We start from the raw sequence: 14,132 nt of genomic DNA on the forward strand, positions 1-14,132 counted from the left end.
ATATCCTTTTAAAGCATTGAGCTTTGAACTGACCCAAACTCTGAACTGTGGCCTGAAAGAAAAAGGGCCCTCTGGCTTACTACCAGGGTAGAACCGAAAGAAACAAACAGCTTGAGTTGAACCAACAGGTACTGTTTTTCAAAAGAATTTAACCAGAAACGCATGTAGTGGGTAAAGAGCACTTCCAAAGACCCCAAAACGAGGTAGTGCAAGTCTTAAACTTTTTCTTTCACCGGAAGTGCAAATCTGTGCATTTAAACTGCGTATATTTAAGCAGAAACCCTCTCCAAAAAAAAAAAAAAAAAAAAAAGAGAGAGAGAAGCAGAGGAACATCTATCTACCACAGTGATCCAAACTGGTATTTCTGGTTTGCAGGACGTATGAACCCTAGCAAACCCAGGGCTGCTTCTGAGGTCCACAACGATATCCTACACTCGGGATCAGAAAAAGGGCCAAAGAGCCAAAGGTGAGGAGGGTTAGCGCTGCTCTACACTCCACGCGCCCCTCACGCTGCAGTGGGTGCGTCTGCGGTCAGGTTCTCCGCTCCCTCTCCTCGTACCCCACCCCACGCTCGGGGTGTGTGAGGGCAGCTACCGATGCCAGCTCCCCAGCTCCTTCCCGGATGCGGGGGTGACCTGAGAATGGCTATCCCTGCTCACCCCAGCCCCCAATTCTTCACCAGTAGCAAAGGGAGTGCGGCCCCGAGGCGGGGAGGGCTTAGCTCCGGGGCAGGCCCGGCTCGCTGCCCGGCGTACCTGGCTCTCGGCTGCGGGGATGCCAGACTCGAGCTCGCACAGCGCGCGGAAGTTGTGCAGCTCGAAGTCGGCGTCGACTTGGAGGGAAAAGGTCACCTCGGAGAGGTCCCTCCGCACACAGTACACGGTGAGCAGCATGGCCCGGGCCCGACCCGGCTCGGCCCGGCCTGGGCGCGGGGCGCAGGGGAAGAGGCGGCGGCGTGGCCTGGCTGGTGCTGCGGAAGGCCGGCGCGGGCTGCTCGCTCGCTCGCTCCCTCCCTCACACACGCTCAGTGAGTCACTCCCGCCCGCCCTCACTAGCAAGCACGGCCGCCGCCACCCGCCTGCGAGTCCGTCTGCCTGCCCGCCTGCCTCCCACGGCTGCCGCCAAGCGCGCCGCCCGCCCGGCGCCCCGCCCCGCCGCAACTCGGCTGCCGTAAAGCCCGCCTCGCCTTCCCCGCCTTCGCGACGCAGCGGGGGGCGGGGACTGGAAGGGGAGGAGGAAGCCTGGAGAAGATAGGAGGGGGAGGAGTGGGAAGGGGGCGTGGGAGGGGAGAGGGAGGAAGGGCGAGAAAAGGGGAGGGAAGAAAAGGAACGCGGAGAAGGAAATCTCTGCTGACTGGTTGACTTAATGACTGAGGTCTGTGGAGGAGTCCCCAGTCTTATTTGTTCACCGAACAGGCATTAAGTGCCTACCATGTGTCGGGCGCCGGCGACGCAGAAATGAATAAAAAGATAAATCCTTCTCCGTAACTCTCAATCTAGTACAGGAGTTAGTAATAAAAACGTATTTTTCGTGGTAGAAATTGAGGCTCCGAGAGAGTAATTCACTTCCTGTCTCAGTGATTTAGGATTAAAACCAAAATCATTACCCTCCCTAGTCTATAGAAGCCAGTTGGCTGTGGCCCACGCCTACCTCCCCAGCCCCTTCTCCCGAGCTCTTCCCACATTCTCTGCCCTCCCAGCCACATAGCTCAGTTCCTACAAGGCTCCATTCCCCTGTCTTGTAAATAGTTTTCTCTCTACTTGGACTGTTTCCTAGCCCTAGCAACCCCTACCACCTAGCGCAGTGCCTTTTTGGGCACAGCTTAGAATCTGCTCAATAAATATTTGCTACTTTAATGGCCTGTTTAAGGCACATAGCTGATGAGTGATAGAGACCCAGAACTAACGTGCGGATGAGTAAGAAAACCAAAATTGAAAGATGAATTTGTAATGGATGCCAGATTAGCATCTTTCCATTTACTCCCACTCCCCCGTCCATGTAGGGAGCCCTTTTCCATTTTAACAGGAGAGAAGGAGCAAATAAGATGGCTGTGGGTGCAGGTAAGTAGGTAGTAAGTAGGCTGTTGGTGCAGGAAAGGGAGAATTAGCAGCCGAAGGCTTTTACGAAGAGAAAGTAGAGGAACAGGGTAGTGAGAATGCTTATATCGCCTACGAGCAACGGAAAGCTTGACTATCAGTGGCTTAAACAAACAAGGGTTTATTTTCTCACAGGAGAGAAGGCCTGGAGGTAGCAACAGCGTTGGTTGAGTGGCTCACTGAAATTAGGGTCAATACCTCTGTAATTGTTTTGACTGTTTCCTGAGGGTTGCAATATATAGCTGGCTGCCTCCACGCCATGCATCATTTTCCTATTCAAGGAAAAAGGTTGCCCAGAAGTCCCTGTGCACATTTTTGCTTACATCTCACTGGACAGAATTTTGTCACATAGATGCGTAGAGGCTAGGAAAGCAAGTATTTAGCTTTGCCTAAAGGACATAAATAGGGAAAAGGGAGGCTGGGAATGGGTATTAGGAAAGACATACACAGTGCCTTCTACAGTGAATGTTTGAAATAACCATTGCAAATTGAAGTAAGTTTAGCCAAGAAATGTTCTAGGATTGTCCAGTGGGGGTATCAAGGAATCAGATGAGGCTGGACTCATTGGTTAATTGTTATATTTGGTCTAGTGGTGCTCAGGTTCCCAGGTCTGGCAGATTTTGTTCTCCAAAGATGATCATGACAGTGTCTCCCATCCTATATGCTCTTCCTACAATGTGATTGTGACAACCCTCCCATTAAGAAGTGGGGTGTATGTCCCTCCCTTCGAATCATGGCTCCACAGACTAACTCTGGCATAAGTGACATTATGTGATTTCCTTTTTTTTCCCAAGGCAGAGTCTTGGTCTGTCACCCAGGCTGGAGTGCAGTGGCACGATCATGGCTCACTGCAGCTTCAACCTCCAGGGCTCGAGGCTCAAGCGATCCCTCCAGCTCAACCTCCCTAGCAGCTGGAACTACAGGTGTGCACCACCACACACAGCTAATTTCTTTTTAGTAGAGATGAGGTCTTGCTATGTTGCCCAGGCTTGATTTCCTTTTTATTATAATTTTAGATTATTTTTAATTAAAAAAAATAGTGATGAGGCCTTGCTATGTTGACCAGGCTAATCTCCAAATCCTGGCCTCAAGTGATCCTCCCACCTTGGCCTTCCGAACTGCTAGGATTACAGATGTGAGCCATCGCACCCAGCCACTTTGTGTGATTTCTAAGGCTAGGTCTTGCCTGTGTCCACCTGGGGTCAGCGGTTCTCACCCAGCATCCAGAAATATATGCCAGACACCAATGGAGGGGACAGAGCAATGGTGGACAGGCTCAAGGTGGGGCTGCTGCTTCTGGCACTGCTCCTACTCATGCAGATTTATTCAAATCAAACTATTGTAACGCTTTCAAGTAACTCCTCCCAGGGTACCTTGTCTGCCCCAAGCCCAGCTAATGCCACCACCAAGGCAGTTGGCAGTGCCCTGCAGTCAATTGCCAGTCTCCTCATGGTCTTGCTTTCTCTTCTATATTTCTACTGTTAAGAAACATCTGCCGGGCGCGGTGGCTCACACCTGTAATCCCAGCACTTTGGGAGGCCAAGGCGGGCGGAGATCAAGACCATCCTGGCTAACATGGTGAAACCCCGTCTCCACTAAAAATAAAAAACAAACTTTAGCCGGGCATGGTGGCGGGCGCCTGTAGTCCCAGCTACTCGGGAGGCTGAGGCAGGAGAATCACTTGAACCTGGGAGGTGGAGGTTGCAGTGAGCTGAGATTGCTCCACTGCACTCCAGCCTGGGTAACAAGAGCAAAACTCTGTGAAAGAAAAGAGGAGGGGAGGGGAGGGGAAAGAGAAAAGAGAAAGAAAGAGTTGAGAACCTCAAATTTAATTGGTTTGAAGAACACATGAAGGGTTTGACTAGATGATGGATGCCAATATTAAATCTGCTTAAATGTCATGTACAAGATGAAGAGAGGCAACATCCAAAATTGAAGACATTATTTCCTTGAATATGGCTTAAGAAATGTGGACACCATGGAATACTATGCAGCCATAAAAAAGGATGAGTTTGTGTCCTTTGTAGGGACATGGATGCAGCTGGAAACCATCATTCTTAGCAAACTATCACAAGAACAGAAAACCAAACACCGCATGTTCTCACTCATAGGTGGGAACTGAACAATGAGATCACTTGGACTTGGGAAGGGGGACATCACACACCGGGGCCTATCATGGGGAGGGGGGAGGGGGGAGGGATTGCATTGGGAGTTATACCTGATGTAAATGACGAGTTGTTGGGTGCTGAGGAGTTGATGGGTGCAGCACAGCAACATGGCACAAGTATACATATGTAACAAACCTGCACGTTATGCACATGTACCCTAGAACTTAAAGTATAATAATAATAATAATAATAAAATAAAATAAAATAAAATAAATAGAAATAGGGGTCTTTCTATGTTCCCAAGCTGTTCTTGAATTTCTAGGCTCAAGCAATCCTCTTACCTCATCTCCTAACGTGCTGGGATTACAGACATGAGCCATCATGCCCTGTTTGAAACACATTTTGTTATGTCAGTATTTTTAGATAGGTAGAACCTAGTCCTAAACTGTAAGGTAGGCTTGATTCTATAATAAAATTTTTTACAACTGTCTCGACACACAGAAACCTTTTTAAAAATAGACACTCCCTGAAGTCTTTTGTTCACAAGGTCACACACTGATGCTTAGGTGTTCCAGTATCTAATATGGCCACAGTAGTCTTGAAACATCTTTAGAAACCTACACGGGAACAGCTAGGTGCGGTGGCTCACGCCTGTAATCCCAGCATCTTTGGGAGGCCGAGGCAGGTGGATCATGAGGTCAGGAGATCGAGACCATCCTGGCTAACACGGTGAAACCCCATCTCTACTAAAAATACAAAAAATTAGCTGGGCTTAGTGGTGGGCGCCTGTAGTCCCAGCTACTCAGGAGGCTGAGGCAGGAGAATGGTGTGAACCCGGGAGGCGGAGCTTGCAGTAAGCCAAGACTGCGCCACTGTACTCCAGCCTGGGCGAGAGTGAGACTCTGTCTCAAAAACAAGAACAAAAACAAACAAACAAACAAAAAACCTACACAGGAACAAGAGAACAGCAGATGGAACAGACCTGAAGCCACTGTGTGTGTGTGAATGAACACTCCTTTTTGCTTCATGCCGAAATGCTGTACATTTATTTTGGATTGTATATTTGTGTGTTTATGCTTTGATTCATAGTAACTTGTTATGAAATTGATTTGTATTGAATACAAACTGCAAATAAAAATAAATCAGGTCGGGCGCGGTGGCTCACGCCTGTAATCACGAGCACTTTGGTGGATGACCCGAGGTCAGGAGTTCAAGACCAGCCTGGCCAACATGGCGAGACACTATCTCTACTAAAAATACAAAAATTAGCTGGGTGTGGTGGCGGGTGCCTGTAATCCCAGCTACCTGGCAGGCTGAGGCAGAAGAATCGCTTGAACCAGGGAGGCGGAGGTTGCGGTGAGCTGAGATCGTGCCATTGCACTCCAGCCTGGGCAACAAGAGCGAACCTCCGTCTCAAAATAAATAAATAAATAAAATAAATCAATGGTTGGAAAAAAAGTCAATACAGTTTCTGTGGGATTCTCCTGGAACGCTTGCTCTTGGAACCCAGCAGCCATGCTGGGAGGAAGCCCAAACTACACCACACGGTGAGACCACATGGAGAAAATATGTGTGGTTGTTCCAGAAAGCTGCTCGGCTGAGGGGAAAGCTGATGAGTGGGAAAACCCACCTAACTTTCAGATGACTTCAACCCCCAGATGTTGAATCATCTCCAACTTATGAGTCTATCCAGATGAGGCTTCAGACATCACGGAGCCATCTCCACTGTACTCCCTTTGAATTTCTGACCTACAGAAATCTACAAGCATAATAAAATAAAAATACAAAGTAAAACCAAAATGAGATACCACTTTATGCTCACTAGAATGGCTATAATAAAAAAAACAGGGTTGGGCGTGGTGACTCATACCTGTAATCCCAGAACTTTGGCAGGCCAAGCTGGGCAAATCACTTGAAGCCAGGAGTTCGAAAGCAGCCTGGCCAACATGGTGAAACCCTGTTTCTACTAAAAATTAAAAAATTTCACCATGTTGGCCAGGCTGGTTTCAAGCTCCGGACTTCAGGTGATCCGCCTGGCTCAGCCTCTCAAAGTGCTGGGATTACAGGCATGAGCCAACACTCCGAAAATATTTATTTCTAACCTTTAGAGCACAAACTCTCTGCCTATACTAACTACATGGGGAGTCACCTTGCTGTGCTCCAAAACGCTCACTTTCATCAACACATGGTCAACACCAGCAAAGTTTCTTTTCTTTTTTTTTTTTGAGTGGTGTGATCTAGGCTCACTGCAACCTCCGCCTCCCGGGTTCAAGCGATTGTCCTGCCTCAGCCTCCAGAGTAGCTGGGATTACAGGTGCGCGCCACCACGCCCGGCTAATTTTTGTACTTTCAGTAGAGACGGGGTTTCGCCATGTTGGCCAGGCTGGTCTCGAACTCCTGACCTCAAGTGATCCCAAAGCACTGAGATTACAGGCATGAGCGACCACACGCCCGACCTTCACCCATTATTTGTCAGGAAATTTCTGGCCAGCCTAACATTTGCAGGTGTTGACGTAACTAAAAGCTTCTGCCTTACTCTGAGGAAATGCTCTTGCAGGACTTAACTAGTCTCACTGACACAATTCTGCACCGTTTCACTGCTTCACCATAGCCAGCCCAGACAGGTCTCAAGCGCAGGTTTCCTCTCTTTGGTCGCATCAGCCAAAGCCAGGACTTTGTAAAAGAATAGGGCGAAAACCCCACGAAAGCCTCTCCTCCGCGACCAGCGCCACAGCTGCCTTCGCGGAAACCTCAGCCACAGCGCGCTTGCGCTTCATCACGTGCCTGCGGCGTAGTCTCCCACTGGGCAGCGGCGCTTGCTCCCGTGACACGTGCAGGCCAATGCGTGGCGTCCGCGCGTTTGTCTCCTGGTTGCTAGGCGACCCCAACCCGATTCTAGTTGCTGGACTATATTCTCCCGAGGTTGCTGTGCGAGCTTCGGAGTCGGCTCAAGCGCTTCGAACTCGGCTCAAGCGCTTCGATCCCTCCAGTACCTGCCAGGGCTTCTCCGGGGTGGCAGCCCACTTCGAGGCTTGCACGAGGGCGTCCCCGCATCCGCGGTCAAGCGGGCCCTGTAGCTTCCGGGCTGACCCTGCGGCTGGGGTGCTGCGGGGTCTCTCTGGCTATGCCCTGTCCACTCACCGGCTCCCTGCTTTGGCCTGCTCAGCTCAGGAGAACCGGGCCTGACTCCCTTTCGGGCAGTGGTGGGCAGGGAAACTAGTGTCTGCCTGGTAGTAGTCCCAGGCATAGGGCTTCCTGCAGCTACCTTGTGGATTAGTTCAGGTTTTGTTGCTTTGGCCACCGAGGAGAAATGTGCAGTAGGGACTCTGTAGCAGGCTGCTTCCCCGAAGTGGTTTCTGTCTTGAATAGTTGTTGAGTGAAAGGTAACGTATTTCTATTAAATATATATGTGTGTGTGTGTATGTATATGTGTGTGTATTCCCAGAAGTGAAAAGACTTAAATATTCTTTTTTTTTTTTTTTTTTTGCAACGGAGTCTCGCTGTGTCGCCCAGGTTGGAGTGCAGTGCCGCGATCTCGGCTCACTGCAACCTCCGCCCCCGGCGTTCTCTGCCTCAGTCTCCCCAGTAGCTGGGATTACAGGCACCCACTATCACGCCTAGCTAATTTTTTTGTGTGTGTGTGTATATATATATATATTTTTTTTATTAGAGACGGGGGTGTCACCATCTTGGCCAGGCCGGTCTTGAACTCCTGACCTCGTGATCCACCCGCCTCGGCCTTCCAAAGTGCTGGAATTACAGGTATGAGCCACTGCGCCCGGCCTAGGATTTTCAATCTAGAAACAGTTGTGGAGCGTCTGGGACTTGTATGTAGATCACTGTTTATTAGAGGGTTTGGTATTTCACTTGTACTTCATTTATTTGGATTGGATTTTACTTACTTTTCTAATCAGCCTGTGAACTAAAGTGAACAAACAGGTTTCAGTGCCCTTTATTTTCAGACATAAGGAAACATAACCAGAGAAATTACAGTCATGCGTTGTTTAACAGAGATATGAGAAATGCATCTTAGGTGATTCTATCATTGGCATATCATAGAGTTGTTGTTGTTGTTGTTGTTGTTGTTTTTTGAGACAGGGTCTTACTGTGTCGCTCAGGCTGCAGTGCAGTAGTGCCATCAGAGCTTGCTGCAGCCTCTATCTGCTGTGGTCCTTCTGTCTCAGCCTCCTGAGTAGCTGGGACTGCAGGCATGCATCACCATGCCAGGCTAATTTTTAAAAATTAAATTATATATTTTTGTATATTTTAATTTTCTTTTTATAGAGAAAGGGTCTTGCTATGTTGCTCAGGCTGTTCTCAAACTCCTGGTCTCAAGCAATCCACCTGCCTCAGTCCCCCAAAGTGCTGGGATTACGGGCATGAGCTACCACGTCTAGACCACACCTGGCTAATTTTAAAATTTTTTTTGTATAGACAGGGTTTCTCCCTCTGGTGCCCAGTCTGGTCTCCAACTCCTGGGCTCAAGCAATCTTCCTGCCTTGGCCTTCTAAAGTGCTGGAATTATAGGCATGAGCCACTGAGCCCTGCCCATAGAGTGTACTTATGCAAACCTATATAGTATGGCCTACTACACATCTAGGCTGTAGGATACAGCCTATTGCTCCTAAGCTACAAATTTCTACAGCATGTTACTGTACTGTATACTGTAGGCAATTGTAACACAATGGTTGGTATTTTTGTATCTAAACATAGAAAAGGTACAATAAAAATACAATACTGTAATCTGATGGGACCACTGTCTTATATGCAGTCTGTTGTTGACTAAAGATTATGTGACATGTGACTGTATTTGCTCAATGTATTGCATGGAAAGGGCCAGTGCTTCTCAAACCTGTGTAGTAATCACTTAGGAATTTTTTTTTTTTTTTTTTTTTTTTAAGACGGAGTCTCACTCTGTCACCCAGGCTGGAGTGCAGTGGTGCAATCGTGGCTCACTGCAACCTCTGCCCCCCGGGTTCAAGCAATTCTCCTGCCTCAGCCTCCTGAGTAGCTGAGATTTCAGCCGCACACCACCACACCTGGCTAATTTTTGTATTTTTAGTAGAGACGGGGGTGTCACCATCTTGGCCAGGCTGGTCTTGAACTCCTGACCTCATAATCCAACCCTCAGCCTCCCAAAGTGCTGGGATTACAGGTGTGAGCCACTGCACCCGGCCAGGAATCTTGTTAAACTGCATATTCTGATTCATTAGGTCTGGAGCAGGTCCTGAGAATTTCTTCAGTTCTGACAAGCTCCCAGGTGTAGATGATTCTGCTGGTGTGATGCACGTGCCAAATAGCAGTAGCCCTAAGTGACATGGTTAATAGCACAATTACCTCCTTTCCATATCTGATTCTTATGCCCAAACAACAATTTCTTAATATTTATGACATTTCAGTTACATATGAAGAGAAAGTCATAGGATAGAAATGACAAATAGCGTTGCCAAGATATAATTTTTATTAAGGATTCATTTTGCTTATTTTATTACTTGACAGTCTGAGAATTCACAATATTAGAAATAATGGGCTTAAAAGTATCAAGCTAGCCAGGTGTGGTAGCTCGTGCCGGTAATACCAGCACTTGTAATCCCAGGCCAAGGCGGATGGATCACCTGAGGTCAGGTTTGAGACCAGAGATTGGGTAAAACCCAATCTCTACTAAAAATACAAAAATTAGCCAGGCATGGTGGCGGGTGCCTGTAGGCTGAGGCAGGAGAATCGCTTGAACCCAGGAGGCAGAGGTTGCAGTGAGCCAAGATGGCACCAATGCACTCCAGCCTGGGTGACAAGAGCGAAACTCCGTCTCAAAAAAAAAAAAAAGTATCTGGCCAGACACGGTGGCTCACGCCTGTAATCCCAGCAATTTGGGAGGCCAAGGCAGGTGGATCACAAGGTCAGGAGTTCAAGAACAGCCTGGCCAACATGGTGAAACCCCATCTGTACTAAAAATTACAAAAATTAGCTGGGCACAGTGGTAGGCGCCTGTAATCCTAGCTACTTGGGAGGTGGAGGTTGCAGTGAGCCGAAATCATGCCACTGCACTCCAGCCTGGGCAACAGAATGAGACTGTGTCTCAAAAAAATAAAAATAAAAAATTTTTTTTAGACAGGACCAGAGCTACTCTAGGGCTAATTATTCCCCTGGGGCAAGACCTTCATAAGTACTCTTTTCAATGCCCATACGTTACGAGTTTTTCCAATCTGGATCATAGGAGTAGGCACTATTTCCTCTAATCCGGGCATCCCAGTCTCCAGGCCGCGGACTAGTACCAGTTGGTGGTCTGTTAGGAGCTGGGCAGCACAGCAGGAGGTGAGTGGCAGGCTAGCGACTGTTACTGCCTGAGCTCTGTCTCCGGTCAGATCAGCGCAGCATTCGATTCTCATAGGAGAACAAACCCTACTGTGAACTGTGCACGTGAGGGATCTAGGTTGCCCACTCCTTACGAGAATCTAACGAACGTCTGATGAACTGAGGTGGAAGGGGTTCATCCCGAAACTCCAAAAAGGTTAGGAATCGCTGCTGTAATCCTTTTACATGGTTCTTTCTCAAGCTGTGTATAGTTGTCTTACATATGTATCCCGGACAGTACTCTGCTGAATGCTAGAGGTGGGGGACCTTTTACAGATCTCGGGTTCCGTCTGAACAGCTCCCTTTCTCTGGTACTCTGTCCTTTCCATGTGGCTACCTTGGTCTCCCTGGACTCAACTCTGTCTCCTCAGCTCAGGGATTCCACCAGGCCCTTCCTCACTTTGCTCTTCTTGCAGTGGAGCCTGGAAACTCTCAAGGCAGTAAGCTGGAGCAGTAATAGGGCTCACCTCATTTGTTGTACTTTTTTTTTTTTTTTTGAGACGGAGTTTGGCACTGTTGCCCAGGCTGGAGTGCAGTGGTGTGATCTTGGCTCATTGCAGGCTCTGCCTTCCGGGTTCACGCCTTTCTCCAGCCTCAGCCTCCCAGGTAGCTGGGACTACAGGCGCCCGCCACCACGCCTGGCTAATTTTTTGTATTTTTAGTAGAGATGGGGTTTCACTGTGTTAGCCAGGATGGTCTCAATCTCCTGACGTCGTGATCCGCCCGCCTCGGCCTCCCAAAGTGCTGGGATTACAGGCGTGAGCCACTGCACCCGGCGAAAACCATTTCTTACATTTTGGGGGTCCATATTTTGGTTGTTTAGATGGGAAAGTAAATCCAGCCTGTTTATCTTCAATTCTGGAAGTGGAAGTCCAAATATCACACCCACCTGGTACACTTTTACCGCCCCAAACCATTGAATGTGGAAACTGTTTTAAGTGAGGTTGTATACTATTGAACTCACATTCAGTTACTTCCAGGCGAAGCTATTATCCTGTCTTGATATCCCTGGCAGGCTTAACCAATGCCTGGCACTTGGCTGACATTCACTAAAAGCTGGAGAGCATGAATAAACTATTTTGAGCAAACAGCTGTTGATCAGCTTATGGTGTTTTCTTCCAACATTTGTTGATGGGCTTTTGCAATTTTCTTTTTGCCTGCCGGTAGCAAAAGGGAGCCAGGCAAAATGGACATTTCTGGGACTTGTTATTCATGATTGTAATTATCCACAAAAATGCACCCTTTAAAAAACTTTGATAGGCATGAGGGAACTTTTGGGGGTGATAGAAATGTTCTAAAACTGAGTTGTGATGGTTGCACAAGGGTACTAAAAATCATTAACTTTACACTTAAAAATGGGTGAATTTTGTGATATGTAAATTACACCTACAAAAAGCTTTTTAAAAAAGCTTATCTGAAAGATTTTCAGGCATTTTAAGGTGAAAAAAGGACACATTGCCAACCAATTTGTATAGGAGAAACCCTGTACTTTTTCCAAAGTCTCATATGAATTAAAGTACAACCTTGAGACCAGGCACCTGTAATCCCTGCACTTTTTTCCCAGCGCTTTTGGATGCTGAGGTGGGCGGATCACTCGAGGCCAGGAGTTCGAGACCAGCCTGGCCAACATGGCAAAACCCCTTCTCTACTAAAAATACAAAAATTAGATGGGCGTGGTGGCGGGCGCCTGTAATCCCAATTACTCAGAAGGCTGAGGCAGGAGAATTGCTTGAATCCAGGAGGCGAAGGTTGCAGTGAGCCAAGATTACACCACCGCCCTCCAGGCAGGGCAACAGAGCAAGACTCCATCTCAAACAAAACAAAACAAAAAAACAACCTTGAGCAGGAGTAGGAGCAGACTATGGTCAACTTATACTTTGTACAATACATATGTATTAGGTGCAATCAGGAAAATACTAAAGATTTTAAAAGAAAGACTAACATTGAGAAAAATCAAAGGGCAATTCCAAGAGAAAAAAGGCTTATTTGCTGGAAAGGGAAGATTCCATTTATTTCTCCACTGGCTCCCAGTTTGGTGGTGGTGGTGGGGCGTGGGGGTTCACACCGAACAATTCTACAGTTCTCTTGCACACCTTAGGAGGGTGTCTGTCAGTCTTTTGCTATGATGGAATACCTGAGACTGGGTAATTTATCAAAAAATGAAGTTAAGGGCTGGGCGCAGTGGCTCATGCCTGTAGTCCCAGCACTTTGGGAGGCTGAGGCAGGTGGATCACCTGACATCAGGAATTTGAGACCAGTCTGGCCAACATGGTGAAACCCTATGTCTACTAAAAATACAAAAAAATTAGCTGGGTGTGGTGGCAGGCACCTGTAATCCCAGCTACTCGGGAAGCTGAGGCAGGAGAATCGCCTGAACCTGGGAGGCGGAGGTTGCAGTGAGCCGAGATCGTGCCACTGCACTCCAGCCTGGGGACAGAGCTAGACTCCGTCTCAAAACAAACCAAAAAAAAACACAAAAAACAAACAACAACAACAACAAAATGATGTTAACTTGGCTGACAATTCTGCTGGCTGGAAGACTGAGAATCTGGTGAAAGCTTCAGGCTGCTTCCACTCATGGCAAAAGGTGAAATGGAGCCAGTGTGTGCAGAGATCACGCAGCAAGAGAGAGAGACAGGAGGTGCCAAGCTATTTTTAACAACCAGCTCTTAGGAAGGAAAATAGTGAGAACTCACTGACCCCTTCCCCGCCACAGGGCATTGGTTATTCATGAGGGATCTATCCCCATGACCCACACACCTGCCATTAGGGGATAAACATTCAACGTGAGATTTGTAGGGAATAAACATCCAAACTTTAGCAGTGTCTTTTACAGTTTGTCTCAATTCTGACACTATCTACCTGGAAATAGCGTCAGGTTCCACAGGTTACAGGCTTAGTCTCTTGAGACTGCCCCCACTTCAGACACCGGGTGCCAGTCCCAGGTTGTCACTTGTACTTCTTGCAGACTCACTATAAATTAGAAGTTCCCACCACTCCCTCCTCCCCGGGTTTGATCATCTGCTAGGACAGCTCACAGAACTCAGAACGGTCTACTAACCAGCTTGCCATTTATTATGAAAGAATATAACGTAGGAACAGCGAGTGGAAGACCTGCATAGCACAAGGAACATGGGAAGGGATCTGGAGCTTCCATGCCCTCCTCAGGCACGCCACCCTCCCCGCACCTCCGTATGTTCACCAACCTGGAAGCTCGTTGAACCCCTTTCTATCAGGATTTGATGAAGGTTTAATTACATAAGCATGATTAATGAAATGATTGATCATTGAGCTGGGCACAATGGCTCACACCTGTAATCCCAGCACTTCAGGAGGCCAAGATAGAAGAATTGCTTGAATTCAGGAGTTCAAGACCACCTTGAGCAACATAGGGAGACCCTCATCTCTACTAAAAATATAAAAAACTATCTGGGTGTAGTGGTGCACCCAGTCCTAGCTACTGAGGAGGCTAAGGTGGGAGAATCACCCCAGGAGATTGAGGCTGCAGCGAGTGGTGATTGTGTCACTGCATTCCAACCTAGGCAACAGAGCAAGATCCTGTCTCAGGGAAAAAAAA

General features: G+C 47.9%; 2 protein-coding genes across 6 annotated transcripts in view; one reads left to right on the plus strand and one right to left on the minus strand.

Moving 5' to 3' along the window:
• DDI2 (DNA damage inducible 1 homolog 2) overlaps positions 1 to 1,092 on the minus strand; it is a 53,263-nt gene extending 52,171 nt beyond the window's left edge. For all 4 annotated transcript variants that reach the window (XM_065529636.1, XM_045380094.3, XM_074019478.1 and 1 more), the window contains exon 1: positions 756 to 1,092. In XM_065529636.1, coding sequence (XP_065385708.1) covers positions 756 to 893 — 138 coding nt within the window. In that variant the 5' untranslated portion in view covers positions 894 to 1,092. The remainder of the gene's footprint in view (positions 1 to 755) is intronic.
• A 6,003-nt stretch (positions 1,093 to 7,095) lies between these two features.
• Positions 7,096 to 14,132, plus strand: part of AGMAT (agmatinase (putative)) — a 31,109-nt gene continuing 24,072 nt past the window's right edge. For both annotated transcript variants that reach the window (XM_074019501.1, XM_074019504.1), the window contains exon 1: positions 7,096 to 7,587. The gene's annotated coding sequence lies outside the window, so the exon portion shown is untranslated. The remainder of the gene's footprint in view (positions 7,588 to 14,132) is intronic.

The sequence above is a fragment of the Macaca fascicularis genome, chromosome 1 (genome assembly GCF_037993035.2).
Source record: "Macaca fascicularis isolate 582-1 chromosome 1, T2T-MFA8v1.1".
NCBI lineage: Eukaryota > Metazoa > Chordata > Mammalia > Primates > Cercopithecidae > Macaca > Macaca fascicularis.